At 37.9% G+C, this 19,724-nt stretch overlaps 1 protein-coding gene across 1 annotated transcript in view; it reads right to left on the reverse strand.

Moving 5' to 3' along the window:
- Positions 1-325: 325 nt before the first annotated feature.
- BBX (BBX high mobility group box domain containing) overlaps positions 326-19,724 on the reverse strand; it is a 708,257-nt gene continuing 688,858 nt past the window's right edge. Inside the window, exon 16 of the mRNA XM_053705430.1 lies at positions 326-7,122. Coding sequence (XP_053561405.1) covers positions 7,038-7,122 — 85 coding nt within the window. The 3' untranslated portion in view covers positions 326-7,037. The remainder of the gene's footprint in view (positions 7,123-19,724) is intronic.

The raw sequence follows: 19,724 nt of genomic DNA on the forward strand, positions 1-19,724 counted from the left end.
ATGGACTCTCGCCAACTATATGAAAGAAATGTTAAATTTTTATTGCACAAATGATCATTAAATGCATTTTTTTTAAACTGTGCAATTAATTTGTGCTTTGGATAGCAGAAAATTAGATATTAGAAAATATTGCACTGCTCACATCTAGCTACTTCATACTACTACCCGTATTGCAAAAATTTTCTGTAGAGAACAGTGTGTATGTATGCATGTGTGTATATTAATACCAGTGAGTGCAAGTTTTTCTTGTTGTTGTGTGTGTATATATATATATATATATAAATAAATAAAATAAAAAACACGACAAAAAAAATACAAGAGCTACTTTAGTCTAGAAACATTTAATAGTAGGTTTTCAAAGCAGGTGAAAGTCAAAAAATTGAAGTATCTGTAGTAGAGGTAGCAATATTACAACAGGCCTTGCAAGAAAGAATCAGAATAGTGCAGTCAAGTAAAATAGAGTACACAAAAGCTTTCTGCATTTGAAAAACTAAAATCATCTTAAATATTTCCCATTATCCTTTGCATAATTCACAACAATATTGTGCCAGACTAAAATGCTGAAAACACTATTGCAATTGCATTAGATGTAGTTATTGCAAACCTAAAAAGAGCTATTTTAAAGATTGTGCAAAGATTCATATATCGGCACAACATCACAAAGAACCTGGTGCAAAGCATAAAAGATGGATTCTGCTATAAATGGTTTATCTTCTACCATGCCTTATTTGCAATACAATGGGAACATTATCCAGAAGACTAATTTTTCTTGCATTACAGTGACCACAGAAAAAGAACATTGTTTTAGTATACATTGGGTTTTTGGATATGGTGGCAATAACCTTTTTGTTGCATGATCATCTTAGTGTGTTTTGTATCTTAATGTTGTCCTACAGAAGGAACCAGCCCTTAACCGCAGAACTAAATGTTCTGAAAATGCCTTTTATAGGGGGGGACGACGACGACTTGGCAAGCTGTTGTAGTATTTAAAAGTTTCATAGATGTTTTCTCAAAACAAATCTACCTCAAAATTAATACATAAATCAAACAAGCTCAAACTCCATCTAGAAGTCCTCAACAATTTAGTAACTTGTTTGTTAACAAAGAAAGTGAATTAAATCAGAAAAATATAGAAATATTGTTTGCAGCTGTCATTGGAAGTTATTTTTTACCTTTTTATTACCAGCATAAATATGTTATGTATGTTTACAAAATCACAGAACTTTACTGGGAACAAAAACAAAGTATTACAGCTGTATAAAATATTAGTTTACTATTTACTTAATAAATATGAATTATTTTTTTTAACAGCATTGGGATGAATATACTGTCAAATATCCTGTATAAATGAAGCAAATTAACAATTTTGGTCTCAAAACTGGAATAAGAACTCAATTTTTGAATTAGAACCTGATTTTGAAACTTGCTTTTTTTGTTTACCAGCAAATTTCCAACGTATATGACACATTTTATTTCTTAGTATAGAAATGTTTAATTTGGCACAACCCAAAATACAAATGTACCATTTAATTTAAAAAAATATCAAATATTCTTCATAAAAAATATGTTAATAAGTCTTCCAACTCCATCAAGAATTAGAAAACTGAACAAATGCTTCTCAAAATTAAATAGATTTAGGTTCTAATCCAGAAATTAAGTTAATAAGAAATTAGCGTGTGTAAAGTTTTAAACTGATTTAATAAGGTACGACAAACCACACAACTTGAAAAGCATTATAAATGGATATTGTATTTTTTGGTTTTCTCAAGATACATAAGGTGCAAAAATTTCCTAAGAGGCCTTTTTTTTTATATGTATTTTGATGGCATGGATGAAAAATGTTAGTTATTTTTCTCTATAAAAGTCCTGACGTGCTGAATAATAACATACTTTCAAACAGAGCTTAGAGAGAGCAATCTCCTCTATTTATAAAACATGTAAAGCGGGAAATGTTGATGTGAAATGTTACGAATTTGTGCTAATAATTTATTTGTATTACCTGATTATACCAAAGCCTCACCTAGGAGATTCAGTGCATTAGCAAACATAACTACTGAAAAACACTCATTGAGAGTCTGCAAGGGCAAAAATTCTCAAAATCTACCTAAAGCGTTGCAGGAATTCTGCTACTATCAGTGCCTAACAGCTTAAAATGTAAGCATTATCTACAAAAAAGTTTCAGAAACAGTCATATCCAGTAAATTGATCCCTCCACCCTCTAGCCTAAGGGAAAGCCACTGAGGTTTAGGAAAACAGATCAAGTATTTCACATAAAAAATAAGGATTATTTCTTGTTTTTTAAAAAGGTACCATAGTTGTACAGAAATATCAAGGAACAATATTGAAATGTTACTGAAGACAATGAAGGTAATTTGACAAAAATATACCTAAGAATATGCTATAGAACAGGTGTGCCCAATGGGGAGCTTGGGATCTAGTCGTAGATCTCTAAATACGGACCAATACATCTCAAAATTATGTGATTTCCAATTTTCTCCACAGCCAGATAGGATTGCTAGATATGTGTAAATGTGTTTTGTTTAAGTATTATATGTATCATAACAGTGGCCCAAAGTACAAATAAATGCATTCTGTGCAAGGGTATGTGGTGGTTCAGCAAATATTAGAAAAACCGTTACAAAATACATCCAACCTCAAATATTCTGCATGTACACAGGTAGATTGTAACAACACACCTCCCAAACAGATTCCCATCTAACTAAAGTCTGGGCACCCCTGCTCTACAAGAAAATTATTGTACCATTGTTAAGCTGAAGGGCCAAATGTTTTTTTGGACGGTAGCTTATTATATTGATACAGCTACATCAAATCAGTTGTTTTATTTACTATATTACTGATGAAGTGGTCATTAATCCTTTCAATGTGATTTTTTCCCTTGAATTTAGACATTCTTTAGTCATTTTATACTGAAACCAATATGCCCCCACCCACAATGGCATGTAAAAAAAAATAAAAAAAAATGTGGTGTATATATAAGTCATAGGAATTTAGTGGCAACAATGTTTAATTAGTATCCTAACATAAATTTCAGCTACATTCAGTTCTAAGTAAGGTAACAGTGTATTTTATGAAGTGAATGCTTTCCAACAATGGGCCAGATTACAAGTCGAGCCCAGAGCGATAATGGGGTTTATCACAGGTGTTTGAGCTCACCAAGCTTAATGTTTGTATTACGAGTTGGTAGTAAATGCAATCACGATTTACACTAGAATGAATACCGCGTCTTCAATGCTCTGGTTAACTGTTTCGCAAAACAACAAAGTGTCATAAAACACATCAAAAATGCATTACAAAGTACACTTACACTCATAACACTATCTAATAAAAATTATTTTAATAAAATATTGCACACGAAAGTTATAAAGTCTCAAAAATATGAGATCTCAGGCGTTCGAAAGAAGAAAAAAAAAGACAGGTAAAGGGCTTTAACATTGAGATACATACATATACATATTTAAAAATGTATATGTATGTACAGTCGTATGCAAAAGTTTAGGCACCCCTGACAATTTCCATGATTTTCATTTATAAATAATTGGGTGTTTGCATTAGCAATTTCATTTTGATCTATCAAATAACTGAAGGACACAGTAATATTTCAGTAGTGAAATGAGGTTTATTGGATTAACAGAAAATGTGCAATATGCATCAAAACGAAATTAGACAGGTGCATAAATGTGGGCACCCTTGTCATTTTGTTGATTTGAATACCTGTAACTACCTAGCACTGATTAATTGGAACACACAATTGGTTTGGTGAGCCCATTAAGCCTTGAACTTCATAGACAGGTGCATCCAATCATGAGAAAAGGTATTTAAGGTGGCCAATTGCAAGTTGTTGTTCTCTTTGACTCTCCTCTGAGGAGTGGCAACATGGGGGCCTCAAAACAACTCTCAAATGACCTGAAAACAAAGATTGTTCAACATTATGGTTTAGGAGAAGGCTACAAAAAGCTATTGCAGACATTTTTAGCTGTCAGTGTCCACTGTGAGGAACATAGTGAGAAAATGGAAGACCACAGGCACAGTTCTTGTTAAGGCCAGAAGTAAAATATAGGAGAGGCAAAGGATGGTGACAACGGTCTTAAACAGCCCACAGACCACCTCCAAAGACCTACAACATCATCTTGTTGCAGATGGTGTTAATCGCTTGAGGTATGCAAACGCACATTTGGACAAGCCAGCTTCATTTTAGAAGAAGGTGCTGTGGACTGATGAAACAAAGATTGAGATATTTGGTCATAAAAAGGGGCGTTATGCATGGCGGCAAAAGAACACAGCATTCCAAGACAAACACTTGCTAGCCACAGTAAAATTTGGTGGATGTTCCATCAGGCTGTGGGGCTCAGTGGCCAGTAATTTTCTGTTAATCCAATAAACCTCATTTCACTACTGAAATATTACTGTGTCCTTCAGTTATTTAATAGATCAAAATGAAATTTCTGATCCAAAATCATGGAAATTGTCAGTGGTGCCTAAACTTTTGCATACAACTGTGTGTGTGTGTATATATGTAACACATACACAGAGAGAAGTGCACTCACAGGAACAAACAACTGGCTCAATACATGTATATACCGGTATATGTATTTACATATATATATATATATATATATACATATACATACACACACATATGAACAAATTAATACATATTTATATATATATATATATATATAAGTGCATTGGAGCCCTTTGATGTTAAGTAGTTAAAAACATGGAAAAAAACATTTACGCAATATTTATATTTAATAAAGTGTTTAACTGTGTATGTGCTGTAAATATTTCACATTCTAATTATTTATAGATATTCATACTTATATATATATATATTTATTTATTTTTTACCCCACACATACACCTTGTATATAGATATAGATATATATTGTAACAAAAAAACCCATCATATATATATATATAAATATTTATGAATAAATAGAACATATTCTGCTATATGCAAAAATTGGAATGTGAAATACACTTGAGAATATGTGATCAGTTTGCGTTAGTGCAAGTTTCCCCCCCCCCACACTTTTTTTTTTGTCCATCGACTTCTATTGGGGAATACGTAAACGCGCACGCGATAATCTAAGTTCAGCTTCTTATGCTCATCCGGTTAGCGTGAGAGCAAAAACAGTTTACTTTCAACTCATAATACGTGCGCAACCCGACTTCTAGCGCAACAAACACTCGAGCAGGAGCGTTAATTAGCCCTCCACTTGTAATCTGGCCCAATGTTTTTAAACATCATTCAGTAATCCAGCGACAAAGCATAAATTATTTTTTATAGATATTACATATATGCCCATTCTCTTGCAAGAGGTGAATAGAATGGTTTGAACTCTCTTAATAATTACTAACATTATATTTTTTTAGAACTAAATCTAAGAATGGAAATGGGCACTAAACTACAGTGATCTATTTTTCTGATATGACAACATAGGCTATTTACACTTTAACATTTAGAAAAAAATAATATACTTTATTGCTCTATACTTTTAATATGTAGTTAGGAAGTAATGATATTGTCAACCAGGGCATTACCATACTATCAGTCATTTAAAAACGGCTGAGACATTTGTTAATGTTTTCTAGGTCCTTTAGATTTTTGGTATTTGTTTACTATGTATAATAGCCTAAATCCACATGCAAGAAACAAAAATTAATTCAAAACATATTTTTACTCTGAATAACACTACTTTGTTTCCAGAAGGGAGGGATGCTATTGAAATTTCATGTACAATAAACTATGGCTGTTTTGAGAATACAACACATAGTGCACAGTAAAAGTAGTTGACAATATTGAGGAATAAAATATATACTGGCTTTAACATGGGTTTGTTTTTTACTAGCATCAATGGCCCATCTCAGTATTGTGCATAGTTAGGAAGATAACTCTTTTTTCCTCTGAAGTAAAGTTAATGTAACTATTCATGTAGTAATCATTCCCCCCTTAGTTTTACCCTGGATTAAGCAACACATTTAGCATGATTCTGAGCATCATTAAATAACTAACCTGCAAGTCTATGATCTAGGCAGTGATGCTAATGTTTAGCTGTAACATTATTAGACCATCAGTGACACTTGCTAAAGCCTTACAAGTAATAATGGTATGTTAGTTTTAACATAAGTAGAAATACAGAGGAACTGCCACACTCATTTTAAAAACACATGGCTGCTCAGTTTTAGGTCCACTAAGGAATACAAGTGTTTCAAACAAAAAAAAAAGACATGTTTTTGTTAAGATAAGTTATTTCTGTATCTCATTTACCCTTAAGAAGAAATGCAATATATGTTGAGAGCAGCTCTATTAAACATGGAGCCACATTTTGTTCCTAGACTGCATGTAATGGGTTATTCAATAACCTTGATGAGTTGTTTAAATAAAAGGTGCACAACAATATGGCATGATATTCTTGTTATAATTGCAGAAGTGCTAACAAAGGATAATTAATTAGGCACACAACAAGCATAACAATGGTACGTCTGACACTACTTTTTAGGTTTCCTGGAAAAATTTAAACTCTTTCTACAATATATACGTATGCATAAACTATTATATAAACTATTTCAGAACTTAAATCTTAATGTACAAAATGACTGAGAATGTCTATCAACTAGTGCAGTGCATCAGTGTTTTTTTCCATTATGTTTATTTTTTTTAATAACTATTATATGAAACTAATATCCCTCTCTGATTCAAGAGATTCTCAAGTGAGACACAGTAAAATAATCTCTCCAATGACACCAGCCCAATGCCATTTACAGCCTTCAATAGAAAGCAAGCTTGAGGGTCATGCCTCGTCTTTCCTGTATTAGGCCATTTTCAAGCATGACTCCAAAGACAAAGCCCAAGCTCTTAGCTTCAGGCTTTATGTGAAATCCACTGTCCTCAGCACTGCAAAGTCTAGTGTGCCATTTATATTTTCCATTTCATGGATAAAATTTGCCTTGCAAAGGCTCAAGGCTTTAAATTAAATAGAGGACAAAGTCTTGCAAAAAAAAGTAAAGCTTCTTCATTGGTCAGCACAGGATATCAGCACAGCGGTCTGGGACATTTCTTTTTTCTGCCCATCTCGTGAAAGGACAGCCCTTGGACCTCTGCAAACAAATACAAGACAAAAACAGATGAATTCTGAAATGATGTCAGAAATTATTTTTATAATGGCTAAGAAAACAATACCTAGGTCTTTATTTTGTTTGTTAGAATTACAGATGGATAAACATTTGCCTCTTTTAGTGAAAGGTGATTCAAAATTTTAAATAAAATGACAACGTAAATATGTTTTTCACCTTATTTGCCCCTACTGCTTTAGACCCCATGACTGTTTCGGTTTGTTTCCTCGTTTACAAAAACATAACATTCAGATCTATTCTAAACCATTTTCTAAGCGATATTACATTCTGAAAAAACAAATTCTCTCTCATCTGAAGGCATTGTGTATTCTATTAAAATATCAGCACTAGAACAAATAAGTCTAGGTATAATACTGATATTAACTTGAAGACAAACCTGCCCTTAAAATGAAATTTAAAGATCAAGACCAACATATCAATATTTTAAATGTTAGAAGTGTATCATTTCATAAGTCTTACTCAATGCACCAACATGTCATTCAACTTAAATAAACAAATATTAGATGCATGTAATGGAACATTAACAGTATTGTGTTAAGACATAAACCCTTTTTTTCTCACATGATTTACATACAGCAATTTAACAACTTTCTAATTTACTTCTATTTTCCGATTTGCTTCATTCTTTCTGTATCCTTTATTGAAGGAGCAGCAATGTACTTCTGGGCGCTAGTTGAACACATTGGATGAACCAATGACAAGAGGCATATGTGCAGACATCTATCAGCAGCTAAGCTCCCAGTAGTGCATTTCTGCTCCTGAGCATACCTAGTTATCCTTTTCAACAAAGGATAACAAGAGAAAAGAGCAAATTAGATAATAGATGTAAATTGTAAAGTTGTTTAAAATGGCACATTCTACCTGTATCATGAAAGTTTAATTTTGACTTTACTATCTTTTTAATAGAAACTGATCAACATTTTTCCAATATTAAAGGGACATAATATTCATATGCTAAATTACTTGAAAGTGATACATCATAACTGTAAAAAGCTAAGATAAAAATATTACCTGAACATCTCTAAGCAAAAAAAGGGAAGCTATTTTACCTCAAAATGTCTTCAGCTCACCAAAAGTCTTTGAGCAGTTAGAGCTGCTGTAAAGCTGCAAGTTGGAAAAAAAAATAGCCAATCAGCATCAGTGGTGCTGAGGTCTTGCATTGCTTTGCTGTGATCTTATGAGATTTCACTTAAATCTCATATTTCACAGTAAACGTCCTCAGACTGAATAGGAAAATAACATGACTGTGCCTGCACATACCAAAAGCCACACTCCCTTGCAAGTTCCTTTACAATCAGGTGTGCATACTTAGGACATTTTTAGGTAAATATCTTCCTTTTTTACACCGAGATGTCCAAATGATATTTTCTAGTCAGCTTTTTACAACTATACTGCATCACTTTCAAGTGCTTCAACATTTGGGAATCATGGTCCTTTAAGCCAAGAAAGAAGAAGGTGAAGACAAAAAAAGGGGAGGAGAAAAAAAACACATTAACGTAGTTCAACTGTTAGCGAGAATTTTGCTTTTCAAGTGTGGTAAAAAAAAAGGAAAATGTATTTAATACCAGCAAACCAATATTGGTAAAAATATTGCTGAGGAAAAATAAAAAAACAAAATTTATGCTTACCAGATAAATTCCTTTCTTTCCTGGCACGAAGAGTCCACAACTTCATTCCTTACTGTTGGGAATACAACACCTGGCCACCAGGAGGAGGCAAAGACGCCCCCAAGGCTTAAATAAACCCTCCCCCTTCCCCTATCACCCCGTTCGGCCGAGGGAACAAGGAAAAGTAGGAGAAACATCAGGGTATAAAGGTGCCAGAAGAAAAACAAAAAGGGAGCCGCCTGAACAAAGAATACCTACGGGCGGAGTCATGGACTCTCCCTGCCAGGAAAGAAAGGAATTTATCTGGTAAGCATAAATTTTGTTTTCTTTCCATAAGGCAGGGAGAGTCCACAACTTCATTCCTTACTGTTTGGAAAACAATACCCAAGCTCCAGAGGACACTAAAGGAATAACATGAGGGTACAAAAAAGAGGTGGGCACCACAGCCTACAAAAGCTTTCTTCTGAAAGCTGCTTCAGCCGAAGCAAACACAGAAAAATTGTAAAATTTAGAAAAAGTATGTAAGGAAGACCAGGTAGCTGCCTTGCAAATCTGATCCATTGAGGCTTCATTCTTAAAAGCCCATGAAGAAGCTACTGCTCTAGTGGAATGAGCCGTAATCCTCTCAGGAGGCTGTTGTCCCGCCGCCTCATAAACTAGGCTTATGACACTCCTCAACCAGAAAGACAGGGAAGACGTAGTGGCCTTCTGACCCCTACGCTTACCCGCATAGATGGCAAAGATGAAGATTGTCTGAACTCCTTAGTAGCCTGAAGGTAGAACTTCAAGGTATGAACCACATCTAGATTGTGAAGCAAACGCTCCTTTGCCAAGGAAGGATTGGGACACAAGGAAGGAACAACAATCTCTTGATCAATGTTGCAATCTGACACCACCTTAGGAAGGAAACCTAACCTAGTACGTAAAAACGCCTTATCAGCATGAAAAACAAGGTAAGGGGGGGGGGGGGTCACATTGCAAGGCAGAAATCTCTGAGACTCTGCGAGCAGAGGCAATAGCAAATAGAAACAAAACCTTCCAAGATAACAGTTTAATTTCAACATTATGCATGGGCTCAAACAGAGCCTACTGCAACACACGAAGAACAAGAGTGAGACTCCATGGCGGAGCCATCTTTCTAAACACAGGTCTGATGCTAGTCAAGGCCTTAATGAAGGACTGCACATTCAGAAGCTTAGCTAATCTCTTGTGCAGCAACACTGAAAGGGCCGATATCTGTCCCTTCAGGGAACTAGCAGGTAGACCCTTCTCCAGTCCATCCTGGAGAAAAGATAAAATTCTGGCAACTTTAACCTTATGCCAAAAAAATTACGTTCCTCACACCAGTGCAAGTAAGTCCGCCATACCTTATGGTAGATGCGTTGAGTAACTGGCTTATGAGCTTGAATCAAAGTGTCAATGACACTCTCAGAGAAACCTCTCCTGGCTAAGACTAAGCGTTTAATCTCCACGCAGTCAGCCTCAGAGAATCTATATTTTAATGAAGGAAAGGACCCTGTATCAGCAGGTCCCTGCGACAAGGTAACCTCCACGGAGATGAGGATATCCCCACCAGATCCGCGAACCAAGTCCTTCACGGCCAGGATGGAGCAATTAGAATCCCCGATGCTTGCTCTTGTTTGATGCGGGCCACCACACGAGGGAGAAGAGGTAATGGAGGAAAGAGATATACGAGTCTGAACCTCCATGGAACCGCTACGGCATCTATTAGAACAGCTTGAGGATCCCTTGATCCCGACCCGTACTTGGGTGGTATCAGATTGAGACGGGAAGCCATGAGGTCTATCTCCGGCATCCCCCATCTGCTGCATATCTTTGCAAAGATCTCGGGGTGGAGAGACCACTCCCCCGGGTGAAAGGATTGCCTGCTGAGGAAGTCTGCTTCCCAGTTGTCCACACCTGGAATGTGGATTGCTGATAGCATAAAGTTGTGGGCCTCCGCCCATTCTAGGATTTGAGATACTTCTCACATCGCTAAGGAACTTCTCGTTCCTCCCTGATGGTTGATATAGGCCACTGAAGTTATATTGTCTGATTGGAATCTGATAAACTGGGACAAACTCAGGAGGGGCCAAGCCTTCAGAGCATTGAAGATTGCCTGGAGTCCAAGATATTGATCGGAAGAGTGTATTCCTCCTGAGTCCACAGCCCTTGTGCCTTCCAGGCACCCCAAACGGCTCCCCAGTAGGATAGACTGGTATCCATAGTCATAATCTCCCAAGAAGCACGTGCCTTGGGACAGATCTTGACAGAGCCACCAAGAGAGCGAGTCTCGACAGGCTATCCAGAACTATCTTGACAGATCGAAATGGTCACCATTCCATTGTCGCAGCATGCATAGCTGTAAAGGTCTGAGATGGCATCTGGCAAAGGGAATGACGTCCGTACAAGACACCATGAGTCCAATCATCTCCATACACTGGGCCACCGAAGGTCTCAAGGAGGCCTGGAGGGCAAGACATGCTGTTAGCTTACAACGTCTCTGATCTTTTAGAAAGATCTTCATGGACACCGAGTCTATAACTGTGCCCAGGAAATTAATTCTGGTATCTGGAGTAAGATAACTTTTCCAAGTTTATCTTCCATCCATGTTACCGAAGAAGACTTAAAATAAATTCTGAGTGATCCCCTGCTAGACGAAAAGATGGTGTCTGTACCAAGATATCGTCCAGGTAAGGAGCTGTTATACATCGGGTTCTGGCAACTGCTAGAAGAGCCCCCAGAACCTTTGTGAATATCCTTGGAGCAGTAGCTAAGCCAAATGGAAGTGCTATGAACTTGTAAGAAGTTGGTAGATACTTTTGTTATATCTGTAGAGAGAGTATATTTTGTTAAGAATCACAACTGCAGTCTGGCTAGTAACAGTTTTATAAAATGTGCTGTCAATTTAATAAAATAAGTTAGGACTTTGAGAATGGAAACGATACTATTGATATATGTAGCTCAAAACAAACTAATAAAGTGGATCATCAATTTTACAGCAGACAAAGAGTGACTCATTACAAAAGTGTAAATACTGGAACACCTTGTAACGAGTAGTGAGCGTTTCATATAACCTTTGTATGTTGATACAGACACTTACAGAAGTACGCATACATAGCAGAGGTGTAAGCATTTGAGAGAAGGTAAGCTTACTAGGAGAGAGAGGTTGTGCAGCTGTAAACCGTTTCGTTTTGACTCACCTCTGTGACGTCACAGCACTCCGTGGAACACAACTAAGACGGTAGCAAAACCATTAAGCAAAGTTTCCACTAGAGTAACGTTGTAGCTGAAAAGGTTCAGGTAGGATGAGACAAATAACCTCCAGGATATCAGTGAATAATTTGAACTAAACTTTAGTACTCAACTGTAGAACGTGAACACTGAGAGCTTGACACAGAGTAGCAAGCAAACAATACCAAGCGATGAATTGACAAGCAATCAGCCAGTTACAGCAGGTGTAAGCATAAAATAAGCAAATAGAATGGATAAAGTCTTACAGACTTGGAAGTGCTGATCCAAAAAGGCAAACCTCAGGAACCGGAGATGATCCCTGTTGAGCGGAACGTGAAGGTATGCATCCTTCAGATCTATGGTAGTCATAAACTGTCCTTCCTAAACCAGGGGAAGGATTGATCTTATGGTCTCCATCTTGAAGAAGGTGACACTTAGAAATTTGTTTAGGCACTTCAAGAAAAGTTCCCTCCTTTTTGGGAACCACAAAGAGGTTTGAATAGAACCCCAGACCTCTTTCTGATGCAGGTACCGGGATATTTACTCATAAGGAGACTAGATCCCATACACAATCTAAAAAGGCTGTCCTGTGCTCTGGTCTTGTAGACAGTCTGGAGAGTAGGAATCTGCCCCTGGGCAGATGAGATTTGAATCCTATCCGGTATCCCTGAGGTACAACCTCCAGAACCCAAGGATCCTGGACATCCTGAAACCAAGCATATGAGAAAACAATATGCCCCCTACTCGATCCTGGATCGGTGCCCGCCCCTTCATACCGATTTGTTATTGGCGGGCTTCTTTGTCTTTTTGGACTTTTTCCAGGACTGAGCAGGCTTCCAAATGCTCTTGGGCTGCTCGGGTTTGGATGAAGATTAATATTGTTGGGATTTGTCTGAACGAAAGAAGCAAAAATTAGAGGACTGACGTCCCTTAGGTCTGTTCTTATCCTGAGGTAGGAAGGCACCTTTCCCTCCAGTAACCGTAGAGATGATAGTGTCCAGACCTGGTCCGAATAAGATCTTCCCATTCAAAGGAAGAGAAAGGAGTCTGGATTTAGAAGTCATATCTGCAGACCAAGACTTCAACCAGAGAGCCCTGCTGGCTAGGACCGCAAAACCTGAGGCTTAAGCATTCTGGCGAATAATCTGCATATTCTCATCACAGATTAAATAATTAGCTACTCTTAAAGTTTTGATTCTCTCCTTAATATCCTTGAGGGGAGATTCCACCTCCATAAGTTCTGACAGGTAGTCGCACCAGTAGGTGGCAGTACCGGCCACTGCTTGAAATAAAAATACTGCGTGCTGGAACATTCTCCTTAGAAAAGTTTCCAACTTCTTATCCATAGGTTCTCTAAAGGAAGAGCTATCCTCAAGAGGGATAGTAGTATGCTTAGCTAGTGTTGAAATAGCGCCATCCACCTTAGGGATGGAGCCCCACAGCTCTAATTAAGAGTCAGGGACCGGGAAATTTTTTTTTAAAAGTAGCCAGAGGAGAAAAGGATGTTCCAATTCTTTCCCATTCGTCAATAATGTTCGCCATACGAACTGGGACCGGAAAAGTTTGTGGGACATTCCTGTCTTCATAAACCCTATCCAATTTAAGGTTCTTATATTAGCATATAAACTCCCCAAACTGTTCCCAATAAACTCTCACTGAGGAGATATTAACCCTTGATCCTACTGAGGTATAGAGGAGTCACACTGTGACCCTATATAAGGCATCCCTGCTTTATTAAAAAAACACAGACTTACCCTCCAGGATCCGTGCTGTGGAACAGATACAGCCTCTCAAGTGTACAGCCTTGTAGCGATGCTCTGACAGGAGTGTGGAAAAGCAAGCAGTGTAACTCGTTAACACTGATTGCACAGTCTGGGTGGCTTCGCAGAAAAACTTTCCCGGCATCTCCAGACTCTAACTTTCATCAATACCCTCTCCAGTGCTCTCTTGAAGGGAACATGCCGTTAAGGACTAACCGAATCTTCTGACACTTCTCTGCCATCCTCCTTTAGTGACAAAAGGCAAAGAATGACTGGGGGGGGGGAGGAGATAGGCGAAGTGGGAGGGATATCTAAGCCTTTGGCTGGAGTGTCTTTGCGTCCTCCTGGTGGCCAGGTGTTGTATTCCCAACAGTAAGGAATGAAGTTGTGGACTCTCCCTGCCTTATGGAAAGAAAGAAAGGTTTTTAGTGCTTTCAAATTGTGACCTAATTATAAGTGAAAATATCACTGCTCTGACATATGTGAAGCCTTGTTGGCATAGAGAGAAATCACGCAAAAACTATTTGGCATTTTTTTAAACACTATACTGCCATATTTGTGTCTTTCCTTTACATTCACAACCCTGCTCAGCTAGTTAATCAGATCTAAAGCTAAAAACATAATTTATGTAAGAACTTATATGATAAATTCATTTCTTTCATATTGGCAAGAGTCCATGAGCTAGTGACATATGGGATATACAATCCTACCAGGAGGGACAAAGTTTCCCAAACCTCAAAATGCCTATAAATACACCCCTCACCACACCCACAATTTAGTTTAACGAATAGCCAAGCAGTGGGGTGATAAAGAAAGGAGTAGAAAGCATCAACAAAGGAAATTTGGAAATAATTGTGCTTTATACAAAAATCATAACCACCATAAAAAGGGTGGGCCTCATGGACTCTTGCCAATATGAAAGAAATGAATTTATCAGGTAATGAAAATAAACAGCCATATTCCGCTGAAAAAATGAATCCACAACCCCAAAAAAATAAGTTTATTTTCATTTTTGAAAGAAAAAAACTTAAATCAAAAGCAGAAGAATCAAACTGAAACAGCTGCCTGAAGAACTTTTCTACCAAAAACTGCTTCCGAAGAAGCAAATACATCAAAACGGTAGAATTTAATAAATGTATGCAAAGAGGACCAAGTTGCCGCTTTGCAAATCTGATCAACTGAAGCTTCATTCTTAAAAGCCCACGAAGCGGAGACTGATCTATTAGAATGAGCTGTAATTCTCTGAGGCGGGGCCTGACCCGACTCCAAATAAGCTTGATGAATCAAAAGTTTCAAAAAAGAAGACAAGGAAATAGCAGAAGCCTTCTAACCTTTCCTAGGACCAGAAAATAAAACAGACTGGAAGTCTTCCTGAAATCTTTAGTAGCTTCCACATAATATTTCAAAGCACTTACCACATCCAAAGAATGTAAGGATCTCTCCAAAGAATTCTTAGGATTAGGACATAAGGAAGGGACAACAATTTCTCTACTAATGTTGTTAGAATTCACAACTTTATGTAAAAATTGAAAAGAAGTCCGCAAAACTGCATTATCCTGATGAAAAATCAGAAAAGGAGACTCACAAGAAAGAGCAGATAACTCAGAAACTCTTTTAGCAGAAGAGATGGCCAAAAGAAACAACACTTTACAAGAAAGTAGTTTAATGTCTAAAGAATGCATAGGTTCAAATGGAGGAGCCTGTAGAGCCTTCAGAACCATATTAAGACTCCAAGGAGGAGAAATTGACTTAATGACAGGCTTAATACGAATTAAAGCCTGTACAAAACAGTGTATATCAGGAAGTATAGCAATCTTTCTGTGAAATAAAACAGAAAGAACAGAGATTTGTCCTTTCAAGAAACTTGCAGACACACCCTTATCCAAACCATCCTGAAGGAACTGTAAAATTCTAGGAATTCTAAAAGAATGCCAGGAGAATTTATGAGAACACCATGAAATGTAAGTCTTCCAAACTCTATAATAAATCTTTCTAGAGACAGATTTACGAGCTTGTAACATAGTATTAATCACTGAGTCCGAGAAACCTCTATGACTTAGAACTAAGCGTTCAATTTCCATACCTTCAAATTTAATGATTTGAGATCCTGATGGAAAAACGGACCTTGAGATAGTAGGTCCGGCCTTAACGGAAGTAGCCAAGGCGGGCAACTGGACATCCGAACCAGATCTGCATACCAAAACTTGTGTGGCCATGCTGGAGCCACCAGCAACACAAAAGACTTCCATGATGATTTTGGAGATCACTCTTGGAAGGAGAATTAGAGGCGGGAAGACGTAAGCAGGATGATAACACCAAGGAAGTGTCAGCGCATCCACTGCTTCCACCTGAACATCCCTGGACCTGGACAGGTATCTGGGAAGTTTCTTGTTTAGATGAGAGGCCATGAGATCTATCTCTGGAAGCCCCCACATCTGAACAATCTGAGAAAACACATCTGGATGGAGAGACCACTCCCCTGGATGTAAAGTCTGGCGGCTGAGATAATCCGCCTCCCAATTGTCTACACCTGGGATATGCACCGCAGAGATTATGATAAAAGAGGTTTAAACACAGTACAACCACTGTGCTTAACCTACAATAAAAGGGTGCGCCAAACCAAATGAGTCTAAATATATATATATATATATACCAGTAATAGACCTAATTGAATGTACCAAAATATGAATATATATAAATTAATAATGCCAAATGAAATTAAATAAAAAATTTGAAAATTAGGTGAACAAGTAATAACCAATATTGTGAACAAAAGTCCTTTTTAGATGGGTTTTAACCCAAGATAGATAAAGTTCATCAATCCAGTGGTGAGCTGCTCTCTCCAAGTTGTGGGCAGAAAGTGTGTATATCCTGAAAAACAGAAAAGGAAGAGGCGCTCTTTGTGCAGCGAGTTCCAAACAACTGAAAATCTACCAATAGTGCTCAAGGTAATATACTCACAAACATGAGTGCACATACAGTGCAATAGTAGACAGGCCGAAACTTCAGAGCCGTTCGGCTGACTCCTCAATGGCGACTCTGCCAAACAACTGCAGAAGCCCAGGTGCTGGTAACGATGGTCCGGTTTCTCCAAACAACCTCCGTGATAGACTGCAATAAACAGCTTAATAAAGGATCCAGTAGCTGTAAGTATGGGGTAATCACAAAACCCACAGGAGCAAGGAAGAGTGGTAAAAAGTCAGTTTATTAAAAACATTTAAAAGTTGCTGTGCAACGCGTTTCTCGGGTAACAATGCCGTTTCATCAGGCTTTACAATTTCGTAAATTGTAATGGTAAAGCCTGAAGAAACGGCATTGTTACCCGAGAAACGCGTTGCACAGCAACTTTTAAATGTTTTTAATAAACTGACTTTTTACCACTCTTCCTTGCTCCTGTGGGTTTTGTGATTACCCCATACTGACAGCTACTGGATCCTTTATTAAGCTGTTTATTGCAGTCTATCACGGAGGTTGTTTGGAGAAACCGGACCATCGTTACCAGCACCTGGGCTTCTGCAGTTGTTTGGTAGAGTCGCCATTGAGGAGTCAGCCGAACGGCTCTGGAGTACCGCAGAGATTAGACAGGAGCTGTATTTCGCCCAAGCAAGTATCCGAGATACTTCTTTCATAGCTTGGGGACTGTGAGTCCCACCCTGATGATTGACATATGCCACAGTTGTGATATTGTCCGTCTGAAAACAAATGAACGGTTCTCTCTTTAGCAGAGGCCAGAACTGAAGAGCCCTGAGAATTGCACAGAGTTCTAAAATATTTATTGGTAATCTCGCCTCTTGAGATTTCCAAACCCCTTGTGCTGTCAGAGATCCCCAAACAGCTCCCCAACCTGAAAGACTCGCATCTGTTGAGATCACAGTCCAGGTTGGCCGAACAAAAGAAGCCCCTTGAACCAAACAATGGTGATCTATCCACCATGTCAGAGTGCGTCATACATTGGGATTCAAGGATATTAATTGTGATATCTTTGTATAATCCCTGCACCATTGATTCAGCATGCAAAGCTGTAGAGGTCTCATGTGAAAACGAGGGGATCACGTCCGATGCTGCAGTCATGAGACCTAAAACTTCCATGCACATAGCCACTTTAGGGAATGACAGACTGAAGGTGCCGGCATGCTGCGACCAATTTTAAATTTTAAACGTCTCTTGTCTGTTAGAGACAGAGTCATGGACACTGAATCAATCTGGAAGCCTAAAAAGGTGACCCTTGTCTAAGGAATCAAGAAACTTTTTGGTAAATTGATCCTCCAACCATGTTTCCGAAAAAACAACACTAGTTGATTTGTGTGAGATTCTGCAGTGCGTAAAGACTGAGCTAGTACCAAGATATCGTCCAAATAAGGAAACGCTGCAATACCTGTTCTCTGATTACAGATAGTAGGGCACCGAGAACCTTTGAAAAGATTCTTGGAGCTGTTGCTAGGCCAAATGGAAGAGCAACAAATTGGTAATGCTTGTCTAGAAAAGAGAATCTCAGAAACTGATAGTGTTCTGGATGAATCGGAATATGAAGGTATGCATCCTGCAAGTCTATTGTGGACATATAATGTCCTTGCTGAACAAAAGGCAGAATAGTCCTTATAGTCACCATCTTGAAAGTTGGTACTCTTACATAATGATACAAAATTTTCAGATCCAGAACTGGTCTGAATAAATGTTTTTTCTTTGGTACAATGAATAGGTTTGAATAAAACCCCAAACCTTGTTCCTGAGGGGGAACTGGCATGATTACCCCTGAAGACTCCAGGTCTGAAACACACTTCAGAAAAGCCTGAGCTTTTACTGGATTTACAGGGATACGTGAGAGGAAGAATCTTCTCACAGGAGGTCTTACTTTGAATCCTATTCGATACCCTTGAGAGACAATGCTCTGAATCCAATGATTTTAGACAGATTTTATCCAAAAATCCTTGAAAAACCTTAATCTGCCCCTACCAGCTGAGCTGGAATGAGGGCAGCACCTTCATGCAGACTTAGGGGCTGACTTTGGTTTCCTAAATGGCTTGGATTTATTCCAATTTGAGGAAGGCTTCCAATTGGAAGCAGATTCCTTGGGAGGAGGATTGAGTTTTTGTTCCTTATTCTGACGAAAGGAACGAAAACGGTTAGAAGCCTTAGATTTACCCTTAGGTTTTTTTATCCTGAGGCAGAAAAACTCCTTTACCTCCAGTGATAGTTGAAATAATAGAATCCAACTGAGAACCAAATAAATTATTACCTTGGAAAGAAAGAGATAGTAATCTAGATTTAGATGTCATATCAGCATTCCAAGATTTAAGCCACAAAGCTCTTCTAGCTAATACAGCTAAAGACATGGATCTAACATCAATTTTGATAATATAAAAAATGGCATCACAAATAAAATGGATTAGCATGTTGCAGTAAGCGAATAATGCTAGATATGTCAGAATCCAATTCTTGTTGCGCTAAATTCTCCAACCAGAAAGTTGATGTAGCCGCAACATCAGCCAAAGAAATAGCAGGTCTGAGAAGATGACCTGAATATAAATAGGCCTTCCTTAGATAAGATTCAAGCTTCCTATCTAAAGGATCCTTAAAGGAAGTACTATCTTCCATAGGAATAGTGGTAAGTTTAGCAAGAGTAGAAATAGCCCCATCAACTTTGGGGATTTTTTCCCAAAACTCTATAGATTTTGCTGGTAAAGGATACAATTTTTTAAACCTTGAAGAAGGAATAAAAGAAGTACCTGGCTTATTCCGTTCCCTAGAAATCATATCAGAAATAGCCTCAGGAATGGGAAAAACCCCTGGAGAAACCACAGGAGGTTTAAAAACAGCATTTAAACGTTTATTAGACTGAACGTCAATAGGACTGGTTACCTCAATATCCAAAGTAATTAACACTTCTTTTAATAAATAAGAAGATTTGTCAGTGTCAATGTCTGAGGAAGGATCTTCTGACTCAGATAGATCCTCATCAGAAGAG

This window comes from Bombina bombina, chromosome 3 (assembly GCF_027579735.1).
Source record: "Bombina bombina isolate aBomBom1 chromosome 3, aBomBom1.pri, whole genome shotgun sequence".
NCBI classification, from domain to species: Eukaryota; Metazoa; Chordata; class Amphibia; order Anura; family Bombinatoridae; genus Bombina; species Bombina bombina.